This window comes from Miniopterus schreibersii (genome assembly GCF_964146895.1).
Source record: "Miniopterus schreibersii genome assembly, chromosome: 16".
NCBI classification, from domain to species: Eukaryota; Metazoa; Chordata; class Mammalia; order Chiroptera; family Miniopteridae; genus Miniopterus; species Miniopterus schreibersii.
Genome location: NC_138116.1, coordinates 23,346,487 through 23,361,538, shown reverse-complemented (window position 1 = coordinate 23,361,538; position 15,052 = coordinate 23,346,487). Strand labels below are relative to the sequence as shown.

General features: G+C 47.3%; 1 protein-coding gene across 1 annotated transcript; it reads right to left on the bottom strand.

The window, feature by feature from the left end:
• Nucleotides 1-373: 373 nt before the first annotated feature.
• G6PC1 (glucose-6-phosphatase catalytic subunit 1) lies at nt 374-8,501 on the bottom strand. Its single transcript, XM_081115768.1, has 5 exons — nt 7,547-8,501; nt 5,344-5,453; nt 3,313-3,418; nt 2,651-2,766; nt 374-1,276 (listed from the first exon to the last, which is right to left on the bottom strand). The coding sequence occupies exons 1-5, from the start codon at nt 7,762-7,764 to the stop codon at nt 765-767; spliced, it is 1,062 nt and encodes a 353-aa protein (XP_080971894.1). The 5' UTR covers nt 7,765-8,501; the 3' UTR covers nt 374-764.
• Between the last annotated feature and the right edge of the window lie 6,551 nt (nt 8,502-15,052).

The window sequence follows — 15,052 nt, the reverse complement described above, 5'->3', positions numbered from 1 at the left end:
TAACAAAAGCACCAGCACAGAGTCACCTTTCAGCGTCTGAGCATCCAGCAGGGCGGGTGTGGAGCCAGTGGAAATTTCTGGGGAAAGCAGAGCTGAGCTAATAAGGGAGGGAGATCTAGGGTGACAGAGAAGAAGCTGACTGTGCCTGAATGCTCTGACTTAGTACAAATCCAGGTCGCTGCAGCCATGCAGAAATCCTAGTAAATACAACGACCACGGATATATGATAGAAAAACACAAGATGCAGAATCGGCCCACTAACCACCTGCTGATTACACCTTAGGCTGGCCCCCCACTATTGAGAGTCTCCTTCCTAAAGGTGTAAGTACAATCCAAGCCAGTTAGGTGTTGTTGGACATAATTTGCGTGATGGTCAAGATACTAAAAAATCCTCTTTAATCCACCCTCCTTTCCCTGCCAAATCCACTTCCCTATCTCCTCTTCTGGGTAGGAACGAGCACGGGGAGAACATTCTCAGGTGGGGTTCCCTACCTCGAAGTCTCCCTTTCGTACATCTGATAGAACAAGTAAGTCTTCAGGACAAAGCCCAGAGCTACCCACCTTCTAACAGACAAGGCTTTCTCCAATACCCGTGTTAGCTTTCCAGAAAACACCCCCCAATCCAGTCGGAACTGCAGAGGAGGACAGGGGTCACCCAAGCTGACTCTGGCACTTCTGGCCTCAAAGCGGGCTGGCAGAAGACGCCGGTTGCCCTCAGTCCTTGGCACGGTCATTGGCTTTAAATCCCGAAGGCTCCCCATTCCTTACAAAGACTTCTTGCCTTGCTGGCCCAGGCCCCGGGCGAGGCAGTAAGGGATGAGACTGACAGATGCCAGGGGCACTGCGGCGCTCTTGCAGAAGGACAGGGCGTAGAAGACCAGCTCGATTTGGGAGGGGGGTTTCAAAGAGTCAAAGAGGTGCAGGAGGACCAGGGAGGCCGCGATGCAGCTGAGGCGGAACGGGAACCGCTTGCTCAGCTGACCCTTGCAGCCCTCCCTGTACATGCTGGAGTTGAGAGCCAGCCCCAGGCCGAAGAGGGTCCCCAGGTTCTTCAGGAGGCTGGCAAAGGGCGTGGTGTCAATGTGGACCCACTCTGGCCGCTCACACCACCTCTTGGCTTTCTCCAGAGTCCACAAGAGGTCTACACCTAGCGCCTTCAGCAGCAGGTAGAATCCAATGGCAAAGCTGAACAGGAAGAAAGTAATGAAGAAATATTTCTTGAGACTGGCGTGGTAGATGCCCTGGATGTGGCGGAAAGTTTCAGCAACAGCAATGCCTGGGAGGAAGGAAGAATGATGGTGAGAAACAGGAGTGACTCTAGGCCTTCAGCTAGAGGTGGGTTGGGTGACATGTCATCTGTCACCCATTAAATCACAGATGCTAGATTAGAGGGCCACCTGGTTTATTTCCGAATGTGATTCCAGCCTTTCCTCAGCCATAGACTCTTTCAGATGCAAGAGTCATGTCACATACATCCTCCTACCGCCTGCATGTTTCCTGTCGGGGGTCCTCATGTCTCTAGTTGAATACCGTCAGAGGTGGAGAGCTCACTCCCACTTGGGCAGCCCATTTCATCTCTGAATGGATTTGATTATTTAAAAAAATTTTTTTTAATTGATTTTAGAAAGAGAGGAATGGAGAAGAATAGACATAGAAACATGGATCGGCTGCCTCCTGCACGCCCCCTACTGGGGACAAAGCCTGCAACCGGGGCATGTGCCCTGACCAGGAATCGAACCAGTGACCTCTTGGTTCAAGAGTCGATGCTCAACTGCAGAGCCACACCAGCCGGGCATGAATGGGTTAGATTATTAAAACGTCCTTTCTTTTGCTGAGCTAAATGAAGTCTGTCCCCCTCTAATGCCATCTGTTGATCTCAGTTCTTCCTGCAGGAGTTAAGTTGTAAATCTAGAGCCTCTTTAACACATTTGAAGGTAGTCTTACATGTAACATACCTTCCAATCTCCTTCTCAAGCATGGAACCCAGTACTGAGTGCTGTGTCACTTTTGTAGCTGCCATGAAATCATTCTCTCTCGTTTCAGCACTGTTTTCTGCTCTTACAGATCTCCAGGAGGAAAATTCACAATTTCCCTAAGATTTTATATTCTATTGCCTCCCACAAAGTCAAGAAGTTCTTTCTACACTTAACCTGAATCTTTTCTGCTCCTTACTAACTGGATCTAAGAAAATGCAAATATTCGAAACTCTGAACCTATAAAAAAGACCAACTGTGAGTATCTATTAAGGTTTGCAAATGAATTCAAATAAAGAGCTTTCTTAGGACACTGTGTTAATTTGTTAAATTTGGTAGATTCCCTTAAAATTAAACTAGAAGCCACTCCCAATTGAAGATCAGTAAGAAATAAAGAATGTTAAAAGCTGAGAGATTTCAGGCTAATTTATTGGTTAAGTACTTTGGTGTAATGCAACTTTTCTGGAACACACTTCATTGTGTAGATCTGGGCACTCTCATAGAAATTAATCATTTCAAATTGTCCACGCTTGACTTTCAACCCACTAAAATGCTAACAGCATTGGTAACTACAGAACATGGCTGGCATGCCGGGATTGTGTCCTGATTAGGGAGAAATGGGGAGAAATGGGACACACGGGGGACGGAGGCAGGGAGGGAGCCAGAACAGCTGATACCTGACAAGACTCCAGCCACAACCTGATGGGGGAAATGGGCAGCAAGGTAGATTCGTGACAGACAGACGTTCAGCTGCACAGCCCAGAATCCCAGCCACAAAATGACGTTCAGACACCTGCAACAGAAGGGACAGCCATAACAGAGCCCAGACACAGGTCCTTCAGCGGGAGAAGTGCTTCAGCAGCAGGGTTGAAGCCTGGCAAACTTGGGTGACACCAGGGAATGTTTGTAAATTAATGCCCAAGGCAATGCCCAGAGAAGTTGATTTGCACAGAAGCTGCATACCTAGGATTCCCTGTAGTAGGAATGTCATGTTTCTCTGTGTATTTTAACCTGGATGGGATGACTCTACGGTTGGTACAGAAATGGGTCTTTATATAAATCTTGCCACTACCAAACTACGTGATCCCGAGAAGCCCCTTTACCATGTTAGGGCTTGTTTCCCTATCTGTACAACTAGGGTGCGCGCTTGTGGGTCTCTTCCAGCCCTAACAGTCTGTGACTTTAATCTTCGCCCTCAGCAGACACGCCACAACGCTTATCAGTGCGAACCCAAAGTGTAGGACGGGCCGGGGCATGTGAGGGGGGCAAGGGGCGTATCAGCTACAGAGAAACCCACCCCCTGCTCTCCACTACCCACGCCCCAGCGCTGAGTTCTTACCGAAACCTGTAGGTCGGCTTTTTCTTTCCCCGAAAGATAGAGAGGGCGGATGTGACCATCACATAGTATACACCTGCCGTACCCATGGCATGGCCAGAGGGGCTCCCTAAAGGGCAGGGAAGAGATGAATGAATGACCTAAAGGTTGAAGTTGCCATCTGGGATAATGCTAGTGGGTGCCATCTGTCCATCTGTCTGTCAGTCCATCCATCCATCCATCCATCCATCCATCCATCCATCCTTCCATTCATCCACCCATCCTGCCATCCACTCACTTATCCATTTAGTCACCTATTTAACAAGTATCTATCGAGCTCCTATTACATGCCCTGCACTGTGCTAGGCTCTGGGAGTGCAGTGGTGAGCAAAACCGGAGAAGACCCAGCTCTTATATACAGTCTAGAGATTACACAAAGAATCAGAGCACTGGATGTATAATTACAAACTGATTTGTTCTCCATTTCCTCTCTTTCACTCTCTTCTTGCACCGTCTGCTCCACTCAAGTTAGCCTCATTGCTTTCCTTTAAACATGCTCCCACCTCAGGGACTGGGCATTGTTAGTCTTTCTGGTTAGACAACTCTTCCTCCAGAATTTATTGGCTAATTCCCTTGCCTCCTTCAAGTTTTTGCTCAAATCTCACCTTCTCTGAGTCCTACTGTGACCACACTACTTAATTCTGCAACTGGTTCCCATTCCTGATCCCTTTACTCCAAGATGTAGAGGGTCCTGAGATGTGCCAACCTCCAACCAGATTCCCTTCTGGATAGAGGACTTATTTGTCCAGCTATTGAGAGTGTGGTCACAGATGGGCCTTAGCTCTCAGCCTTCTCTGGGCATTGCCTTGGGCTGAAGAGAGCCACCTTGATCAGGGTTACCCTCTCCCTGGGGGTAGCCTGTGCCCAATCACTGGTCTATATTGGAGTATAAGGACCTGGTCCTCCTGACCCAATTCAGGCAACTCTGAAGGGCCATCCCCAGCTGCAGAGCTCCCTGTGGAGTTGGCTGAGGCTGAGTCACAACTACACTTCTGCCCAGGTGGCTTCTGTCTTCCTTCCATAATGTTGCTCCTGACAGTAGCTGAACTCCTGTATGCTCATCTCCCTCTGAGTGTGCTTTCCAGGAAACCCCATAGGCAAAGCCTTGTCTATTCTCCTCCTCCTACCCTTCACTTCCTCCCCCTTCCTCTTCTAAATGATCATCTTCTAATATTCTACATATTTTACTTGTGCGTTAGGATTTTGTATATTGCATGTGCGCGCATGCGCACACACACACCATTAAAATATCAGCTCCACGAGAGCAGAGGTCTTTGTTTTACTCACCAAGGTATTCCAAGTTCCTAGAACAGTGTCTGGCACACAGTAGGTGCTCAGTAAATAACACCTGAATGAATGAATGTGGTCTGAAGTGAACAAAGGGTTGTGAGAACCAATAACTATGAGCCATGCCCTAGTTTGGGGGTCAGGGATAGGGTCCCTGAGGAAGGGATGCCAGCACCCTTCCTAACAGTGAGCAAGACCTAAGGTGAGCAAAGGGGTTGGATATTCCGATTACCTACTGAAAAACAAAACCTGTCATTTGATTGAACAATACCAGTACGGCTGTAACTAGCAAAATACAGGCAGGGTGTGGGCTTGGACGGTCAGCTCGGGAGGACACAGCTGCCAGGCCAGGCCACTGGGGACAGTGAGGGCCTCAGGCCTCTAGGGCTTAACCTTCCCTGGACAAAGGGCCATAGCACACAAACTCTCATGAGCCCTTTGCCCGTGAGGGTGCTTGCCTCTCTGGATCAGCAATTAAAGTTCTGGAGACATTGGGCAGATTTCCAAAGTAGCAGCAAGATGAGATTCAGGGAGGCCTTCTTGAAGTCAACACGGAATTGTATCAAATTGAAGACCATGAGAAAGAGCTCGAAGGAATGGCTCTCTTCATGTCCCCTCAAAGACAGCTTCACCCACAACGAATGTTAATAGGCGTCCACAGCGAGCAGTCCACCCAGCTTCTGTCTCTACAGAGGGTGGGACTCTTACCTGGTCCAGTCTCGCAGGTGACTGGGAACTGCTTTATCAGTGGCGCGGAGGTATTGCTGTAGTAGTCGGTGTCCAGGACCCACCAGTATGGGCGCTGCCCAAAGAGAATCCTGTGGAAAAGCGGGACCGGGGTCTGGAGTTACTGAAGGAACCCTTTTGCCAGAAGCCCACACCTTTCAGAAGAGAGAGTAGCTTCAGAAGATCCAAGCAGATTGGCCACCACCAAGAAGGGGGACTGGGTGGCTGGGAAGAGGCGGGGGAAGGAGACTTTTATGGTACATCCTTTATATAATTTTTGCATTTTGAACTACTTGAATGTATTATTTATTCAAACATAAGTAAATAAACCCAAGATCCAAAAATCCATATTCATGGCCAGCTATGTGACTTTTTTAAACCCCAAGAAGAATTTGCCCTGGAAAGATACATGTGGAGCTACAGTTTGCAACTTGAACTTGCGTATCCTACCAGGTGGCTCTTCTCTTTCTTTAGGCCTCAGAATAACTTGCCGTAAGGACATACATAGCTTTAGGTGCTTGCTCTGTATCCTCTCTGCTGTGAAACAGGATATCTCAGACAAACCATTTAATAGGGTATCTCGGACAAACCACTTCCCTTTTATTTTGTTTATTTTTTCTTAATCCTTACCTGAGGATATGCTCCCTTTAAAAAAAAAAAAAGATTTGAGAGAGAGAGAAACATGGATCGGTTGCCTCCTTTACTTAGGCACCCCAACCTGGGATCGAACTGGTGATCCTTCGGTGCACAGGACGACACTCCAACCACCTGAGTTACACCAGTCAGGGCCAAACCACTTCCCTTTTAAAAAGACTAGATATGTCTTTCATTGTGGAAACAGGTGTCAGAGATCAGGCTGCATGCCTCCTTTTCACTGTGGTGGTGGAATAGTGATTAATCATTCACCAAAATCAGGGACAGCCACTAATTCTCACCTTGATCAATTCAGAGAAAAGCCATCATTCTTTAATTGAGGTCCGATGTTTGGAATAACCATTTATCTTTTCATTTTTAGGGTCATGCTGTTGAATAGGGGATGTTACAGACAAAACTTAATAGATTTTTCAACAGGAATTTCAGAATCCCATCAATATGTCTTGGGCTTCTGAGTCCGAGAATTTTTTTCTGTTCTAAAGGACTTTTATTGTTTATGGTCAGAGGATATTAGAACTGAAAAAGATGTAAGAATCATCTGATAGTAGTCATAGATAGCTTTAGGGGTGATAATGTTGTTAGAGGGCAGCTGGTCCAACTCTTTATTTTCCAGATAAGGAAACAGAAGCCAAACCAGTAATGTGCTAAAGTCAGCTGGTACTGGCTAACAATTGTAAAATATTCAGGATTTTTGCAAGTTGAACCCATCAGTAGCTTGAAAGTGGCCATAATGGGGATATGTAAATAGTAGAAATAGGCAAATGTTAAAATCAGGGTTCTCGCTCTACCCCACCCAAGAGTCAGTTTGTCAGCACTGGGTATAACATGGTTCTTCAGAGCCAGACAGGGGAAGCCAGCCTGCCTGAGTTTAAATCCTGCCTCTGACATTTACTACCCACGCTGGTCTAGATGCAGTCTCTTCATCTGTAATACAGTAACTGCCTCCAGAAAAACACTTAGCACATGGCCTGGCACATACTAAATGTTCAATAACTGTTAACTAGAATTATTATTAAGGTCCCAGAGATAACCTAAGTTTACAGATTATAAAACAGAAGCTCAGAGAGTTGCTATCACTTGCCCAGGACATGCAGCTGGTAGGTGGCTGAACAAAGCCTGGATGGAGCCCAGTCCTCTGGATCCCTTCTCACTACCCCACACAACAGGTTTTAAAATTATTTATGTTTCCTTTTTTCATACATCATTTTTCTTCTTTCGTACATCTACCTTTATGTTCCCTATTCTGCTGCCAAGTAGCAAAACTGTTTCTTGGCTTATAGCCTATCATCCAGATTTTCACTAAATCCAGCCGGCCTTCCATCCATACGAAACAGCCTTTCCTGTATCTTCCACTCACTGACCGGGTTTTTCTCCATCTTCTCTCTTTATGTAGCTGATGGAAAGTCAGGAGGGGAGTAACAAGTGGCTTCCTGAAGAGCATGGAGAAGGCAACTTCCAGTGGACAGACATTTCCAGAAAGAATGCCAGCCTCTTTCCTTGCCAGTCTCCTCTCTGTCTGGCTCTTACTCACCACTTGAAGATGAGGTTGAGCCAGTCTCCAATCACGGCTACCCAGAGCAGCTGGATGCCCACGGCTTCTCGAATGTGGAACCAGATGGGGAACAGGACATAGTAGGCGTTCCTGAGGTCCGCGATCGCGGAGACCAGGAGGAACCAGTCCTGGGCGTCCTGGTAATTCACCTGGAGGTAGCGTGTTGACCGGATCCCGAAGTCATGGAGGGCATCCATGCTTTCCTCCGTGCCCCCTCCCTGGCCCCCCAGGGAGCCGTCAGCCGAGCCCTTGCAGACTTGGTGGCGATAGCTCTGCTATCAGCTTGCGTCTTGCCTGTTTTATACGCCCTGTAACCAGTCTGCAGGTCAACCCAGCCCTGATCTTTGGACTCAGAAACCACTTTTGTCTAAAATCTATTGATCAAAGGTGCATCATCAGTAGGTTGATGCAAACATGTTCAGGGTGATTTACGTAAAATAGAAAACCAGGCACACAAAAACAGCCTGATCGGCCATGGACTCTGCAGGGCCAATTATTAACTTTGGCATGCCGCTTGATAGTGCCAGGGGCTGCCCTCCTGGCTCTGAAACCCAGCCAGACACAGGACAGAGTCTAAATCGCCACGGTTCTTGCAAAGATGCCTGATTTCCTAAGTCTGCAACTGCATGTATTTGAGGACAAAGAAAAGTCTTGGTGCCCTAGCGATTCAAGTTTTAAGTTATTAATTTAGAAGATAGTAAATTCTCTTGTACTGGGTACTGTCACCTTGCTGGGCCTTTCTTAACTGCATTAGGGTCTGGGAAATGCCTCTGGTTTGGGAGCTCAATCCCTCTTCCCATATGGCTCCGTAGCTCAGGGCCAGAAAACAATCATCTTTGAATGCACTGATTAAGTAATTAATTAATTTAATGCCCTTAGAGTTAGAACCTTTAGAGTTTAACGCACAAGTTTAAGCAATAAAATGAATGTATGTTCATGCAAAAACAATATGATTACTATCTAATTCTAAATAAAAATACCAACAAATTGGTGTCTGGGGACTCTGGAAAGGGCTTCTGAAGTTTGGTCTTTCATTTGTACTTGGAGATATTTATATTGATCAGGAAGTCAATACATTTTTATTATAGCCATGGATATAGCCAAGGAATAAATAAAAGTAACAAATGCCCAGGCATGAGAAGCAATGCTGCCTCCTCACCTATACAGGCAGAAATCACCTGCGGCAGCGCAGAGACCAAAGGGCTCTGAAGGAAGCAGAGGCTGAATCAGGCTGTGAGCTGATGTATTTTTCAACGGTAAGAGCTAGTGGGAATAAAACTTTAAAATATCCACCTGAATTTCCCAACATCCCATGCTGCAAAGTGATTAAAGCATCACCCAGGAAATATGGCCTGGCGTCTCATCCCCACCCCCATGAGCTCCCGCCCAGCTCAAGCAGACTCCAGCTGCCCTTGACCACATTGTCGCTGCTGGTCCAAGCAGCCCAACCCCTCCAGGCCTCGCCCGGGGAGGTAATGGTGGTGGCTGTGGGTGGGCTGCAAATAAAGCAGGGATTGGCAGTGTTGTGAGAAAGGGTGCTCTGAACTGACATGATTGCTAGTGGGCCCCCCTAGAAGAGATAGTTTCTTCCTGCCACCCAGATAAGCCTTCCTCGAAAGTATTGAGTAACTACTGTTGTGATCCCCGGGGACTAAAGTTTCTATGAGGTGAGGTGAGTCGAGGGCAAATAGGGCAGATCCTCTGACAAAATATTCAAAGGCCACTATCTGGTTCTTCGCAGAGCTGCTAGGAGCCAGAATCTCTGAGTCAGGCAGGGTTCCCTCAGCACATGGGGGGCCCAGCGGAGAGCCCTATCTTGTGGTGGAACCTCAGGGAGAATGCTTGTGTTGATAAGGAGTCAGTGGAACTCATATCTGCACAGGGCAGAGGAGTCCCTCTGGCAGGCAGCCTGCCTGACAGGGGGACCCTCTTGGACAGAGCAATTGGATATCAGCATGAGACTATTTGCTAGTCTCTACCTTTCTACCTCCTAGCCCCTTCCTGCTGTCTCCAGCCAATTTTTATCATGTGCAGAAAGAAAGGGGGCCCCAAAAGACCTGAGCCTCCTAGAAAGCTGACTGAAGAGAGAAACTGTGGAGCCCTCAGATGCTCAAAGCACTTGCGGATGTTCGATATAATGTGGGTGAAGCACTTGAATTGCTGGAGGTGTCGATGAGAAGGGATTCCATCATCTCCTTCTAACTCCTGTCATCTTCCCTTTCAAGAAGTTCTCCAGTTAAATTCAACAAACATTTCCTGAGCTAAGCCCCATGCCTGGCTCTACGAGGAATTCAAAGTTAAATGTTGGTTGTCCTCTGGGACCTTGACACTCAAGTGGGGCAGGGAGGTTAGATATTCACACAAGTCACTATGTCAATCGGGGGATCCTTCGATGGAAACTGAACCCATATGTACAAATATCAGTGAGCTCCCTATTATTTTGTACCAGGCTGAGATGACTCAGGGCTTACTGACGGCCTCTGGGAAAACGACCAGCAGAGTCTGGGAAGCAATGAAGATGGAAAGTTAGATGGGCTCCACAGAATCACTAGTTGGGCACTCCTCCTGCATTTTCTCCACAAACAGAAACCCAGAGGCTTGGGATCTTGGTTTGGGAAGAACATGAAGGAAGGTGCCAGAAAGTACAGTCTGGTCTGCTGCTAAATAAGTGCAGCTGGTTCCTGTGCCCTGGCACCGTCTCCTCCTAGAGCAAGGCTGACTCATTCACTCAGACAAGTTTATTTGCTAACAGGGGAGCAAAGAGGGGAAGGAGTCATAATTTACAACACACCTCATCCAAAAATTGCTTTTATTGCCAAAAAGAAATTCTGACTTCCCCTGCAGCCAAATCCTCTATTCTGGCTGGGGCTCTGGGTTCTACTGAGAGAGGAGCTGCCTTTTTGCTCAGCTACGATCATTAGAATGGGTTTTGTCTGCACATTGCATCAAGGATGCAAAACCCAGCTTCAAGCCAAGGCTTCATCTGAGCAGTGGGGGAGATTTCTTCGAAGGGTTACAGCCCAAACTGCAAGATGTACAGTTTTTTATTTTATTTATTTCTTTTTTGGTGTCTCCCCCCCAACATTTGATCAGTGGGGCAGGTATTTAGGGGTAGACAAGAGAAATTGGCTAGATCAACTGCTGTCACCTTTTTTAAGTGAGTGAGTGACCCTGTTCATTTTTTACAAAACCATGTTGGGGAAAGCAGGTGAAGGGAGAGACGGGTTAATCATTGTCAGCAGTGAAAATGGCTGACTTATCTCTTGCGTGGTGAGAAAGTTCAGCTTCAGAACCTTGATCTGTGCACTTACTGACCACGTGGGGGGAGCATGTTGTCTGTCTCAGGATGGGCTGCACATTTTGTCCACAGAAAAACACCAGAGGACATTTGTTTCATTGTAAACAGTTAAGAACTCCCTGCTCACTTTCTCCTGCCATCCCAGTGTCTGCCTTCTACCAAAACTAAGTGAATCATTGGAACCTTTATGGGACACACAGACTGACCCTCTTCCTCTCCCCCATCTTCTTTAATGCCACCTCCACCCCCCACAAAGAAGCTGTTGTGCCCCCCCAACACAAGGAATATCCTGTTTCCCCAAATGGCCAACCAGTACCCTCATGACCAGATGGTGACAATTCTCCAACTCGCAATCAATCCTTTGGTGGTGCCAAACCACCCCAGCACCTAGGCAACCTTCTTGCATCAAGTTCAGCCCTTCCTGCCAGGAGTTCAGCTTTGTTGATGGTGCACAACAGAGGCAAAGTCAAAGGAAGCAGCCTCTGAAATGATGGTTGAGACTATTTGGAAAAAGCTGACTTCCCGCTTCTCCTTGATCTGTACCCCAGAAACAAAGAGGGGCTGTCTGAGGAAGGATGGGAAGTGTGAGCTAAGAATCTAGCCCCAACCCACTGTCCCCCCTTGCTTCATCTCACAGATTCTTTGAAAGAATTGGGACCAACTAAAGAAAAAAGGGTGGGAATATGTCATCAATCGCTCAGTCATAGATCAGCCTGGTTGGGTGTGGAACGAGGAGCGGACTGGAGGTGAGGGAGAGGGGGTAAAAGCTGGGCATGTTTTTCCTTAGAAGACCCTCAGAAAACATCCTCAAGCTTCCATCAGGCAGCCCATGAGACTTCTCCCCCACTGCCATCACTAGAAATTTTAAGGTAAAAAGAGAAAGAATAAATAGGAAGATAAAGAGCTGTGTGATCTTGGCCAAGTCACTAGAGTTCTTTGGATTTTACTTTTGTCAACCATAGAATGAGACTTGGTGACTCTCACCCTCCTTTCAGTTCTAACATTTTCTGACTCTGGGGTGTTCCTCTGAAAGTAGCTCCAATGAGGTGGTGCCTGACTGTTAGTGACCTAACAGAAGTAAATGATTCATTATTGCCAGAAGGAAAAGATATGTTCACATATATATATATATATATATATATATATATATATATATATATATATATGTACATTTTAAAAATATATCTTTATTGATTTCAGAGAGAGAGAAACATCAATGATGAGAGAGTCATTGATCGGCTGCCTCCTGCACACCCCTGACTGGGGATGGAGCCCGCAACCCAGGCACGTGCCCTGACCGGGAATCGAACCGCGATCTCCTGGATCCCAGGTCAATGCTCAACCGCTGAGCCACGCCTGGCCGGGCAGTGTTCATATTTTTTTAATTAAAATATTTTCAAAAGCAATGTATTCACATGGTTTTAAAAAGTTCAAAAGGTTCAAAAGACCATTCAGCGAAGTTAGTTCTTCCTCCCACCTCTGGGCACCTTCCAAACACTGGTGCTGCCAGAACCCAGCTGAGACCTGAGGTGTACCCAGAGTCAGAGTAGCCCCCCACAATTCCCAGTCAGAAGTCAGCTCCCTATGTAGAGCCTCGCATCCAGCTGAGATCCAGACTGAGGAGAGGGTCATCCTTTCCACCCTCTCTTCCCCCCCTTTTCCCTCCCCAAGCCCTGCCCTGCAGTCCTTTAATCAACTCTTTCTTTAATAGCTGTGGAATTTTTATCCCAACCAAAATGTCCATGTTGTACAGTCAGTTATTGTCCTTCCCTCTTCTGGAGCCCAGTTGGGGGACATAATTAGGAAATTAGTAGCCTTGGACCCTCTTAACCCACAACTTACCCCTTCTGAGAGTTCCCAAATGAGGACCATGATGCAGAGAAAGAGGAAGAGGTGAGGCCCAGAATTGTCATGAAAACAAACAGAGGTTTCTCCACCCCACCCCCACCCCCTGCAGGCCTGGAGAGGGCCAAGGAACTATTCTGAGCTATGAAAACACAGCAGAGCTCTGCTAGGAAGTAAACAGCAGTCTGTCCGCCAACGCTTGTCTCCCAGGATGAGAGTCCTGACAGTGCCTGACCTCCAGCCAGCCAGTAGGAGAGAAGGGGAGACAGGCAAGGAGAGTCTAGCATGCCTCCCTCCTTTGGGGTAGAAAGGAGAGTCAGTGTTTGCTTTATTCTTAAGATTTCAAAGATTTTCTTCCCTTTAGTAGGTTTGAAGAGGGCAGCCTGGAATCAGGTAAGTCCAGGGGATCTCTCCAACCTTGAATTCCAGAGAGAAGGACGCCTGTTGCTCTCCTCAGCCCTCTGCAACATCAGCCTCCTCTGCTCTCCTGGGAGGTCACTGTGACCGTCTCACTGTCGAAACTTCTGATTGACCTTTTCTCATCCCTCTTTTTCCTTAACCTTTTGGCCATATCTGCAACATTTATCAGATAACGGCCTTGAAACACTTGCGCTCTCTGTGTTCAGCTCTGCTCCAGCAAGCTCTACTCTCCATCTTCTCTTCACCCTCCCACAGTCAGCATGATGTTAGATGGCACTTGAATACCACCTAGGCGTCCATACAGTGCCCAAGTTTGCAAGTTCCTTCCAGACCTGTACTTCCTCCAGACTTCTGCTTTGTAAACACATCTCCTTCCCTGCCATCCCACAGGCACTGAGCCATCCTTGATGCCTCCTCCTCAGATTCGGACTCTTGTTTGATTTTCTGCTCTTACTGCCCTTTGTCAATCCCTACGCCTTGACCTGCTAGTCCCTTCATTACCTAATGATCTCCTACTCCCCTTCTCACTCCCCAACACAAGCCATCCTACAGACTATTGGCAAAGGAGCCGCTTACAATACAGGTTTTTTTCACGTATCACCTGAATAATATCCAGTGGATATTGCGTACAGAATAAAGTTCAAACTCAAACTTACCCACAGCCAAACCCCAGGTTATCATTCCAGCCTTATGTCTTGCACCTCCCCTTCCTGGGCCCCTCATTCCAGATATACTAATGGGCGTGGGTTTCCCAAACATGTCTTGGTTTGCCTAACTTTGCTCTTTCTTCCACCTGGAATGTCATTTTCCCCATCTCCACATGTCCAGATTGTAAACATACTACAAAGCCAAGCTAATCAAGATTTCCCAACCTCTGGCTTACCCACTGTGAGCTATAAAGGATCACTCTGGCCCGGCCGGGCGTGGCTCAGCGGTTGAGCGTCGACCTAGGATCCAGGCGATCAGGGTTCGATTCCTGGTCAGGGCACATGCCCGGGTTGTGGGCTGCAGCCAATCAATGACTCTCTCATCATTGATGTTTCTATCTCTCTCTCTCCCTCTCCTTTCCTCTCTCTGAAATCAATAAAGATATATTTTTAAAAAAAGGAAAAAAAAAGGATCACTCTGTTCTGTGCTCCCCTAGCGCTTAATCATCCTTATCTTAGGGCACTTAGCAAGTTCAAACCTCGCAGTACAGCTGTCGTGCATCTGACTTAGTCCTTGTTGTGTTATCCTGAGCCCTGAGAGCCAAGAAAGTACCCCTTCCAGCTTCCAGAACTGAGCTCTGTGCCAGTGTGGTCGATTGTTTAGGACGCTGTGATGGTTCCTCCCGTTGCTGACAAGGGTCCCTTTGCAATGTGACTTTGCCTCTCTTCCCATCAAGAAGAGAAACTTATATCTCCATCCTTTGAATCTGGGCCTGATCTTGTGCCTTGGCAAATGGGACATTAGCAGGCGTGATACAAGCAGAGGCTTGAAAAGCATTCGTCCAGCAGGCCTTGTCCTCTTTGGGCTACCGCTGGGGTCCTGGACCACAAAGAGGAGAGGTCCAGGCCGGCCTGCTGCAGACACATTGCTGTAGCACGTGGCCTGTCGCCTGTCTGACAGCCAGCCCCAGCTGCCAGACAAGTGAGTCCATCGTAGACCATCCAGCCCTCGTCTCTCTGCCAGATATCTGCAGCCAAGAGAGTGATTCTAGGCAGCTCCAGGAGAAGATCTGCCCAACTGAGGCCAGCTACAGAAAAATGAGCAAATAAAATGGTTTGATGTTTTAAGCCACTGTTTTCAGGGGGGTTGTTATGTAGTAATTGAAACACCCAGTAGATGCTGGTTAACAGAATATTAAATAATAGCTAGCCTAGCATTCATTGAGTACCTACTATACTCCAAGAACTAACCTTGGAAAATTACACAGATTAACT

Bases quoted from the DNA above. Each gene is read 5' to 3' on its own strand.
- G6PC1 (XM_081115768.1), bottom strand. From the start codon at position 7,764: ATGGATGCCCTCCATGACTTCGGGATCCGGTCAACACGCTACCTCCAG. The intron at 5,454-7,546 runs GTGAGTAAGAGC...GCTTTTCCACAG, and splicing joins CTCAACCTCATCTTCAAGTG to GATTCTCTTTGGGCAGCGCC. The intron at 2,767-3,312 runs GTAAGAACTCAG...CTTCTGTTGCAG, and splicing joins AAGCCGACCTACAGGTTTCG to GTGTCTGAACGTCATTTTGT.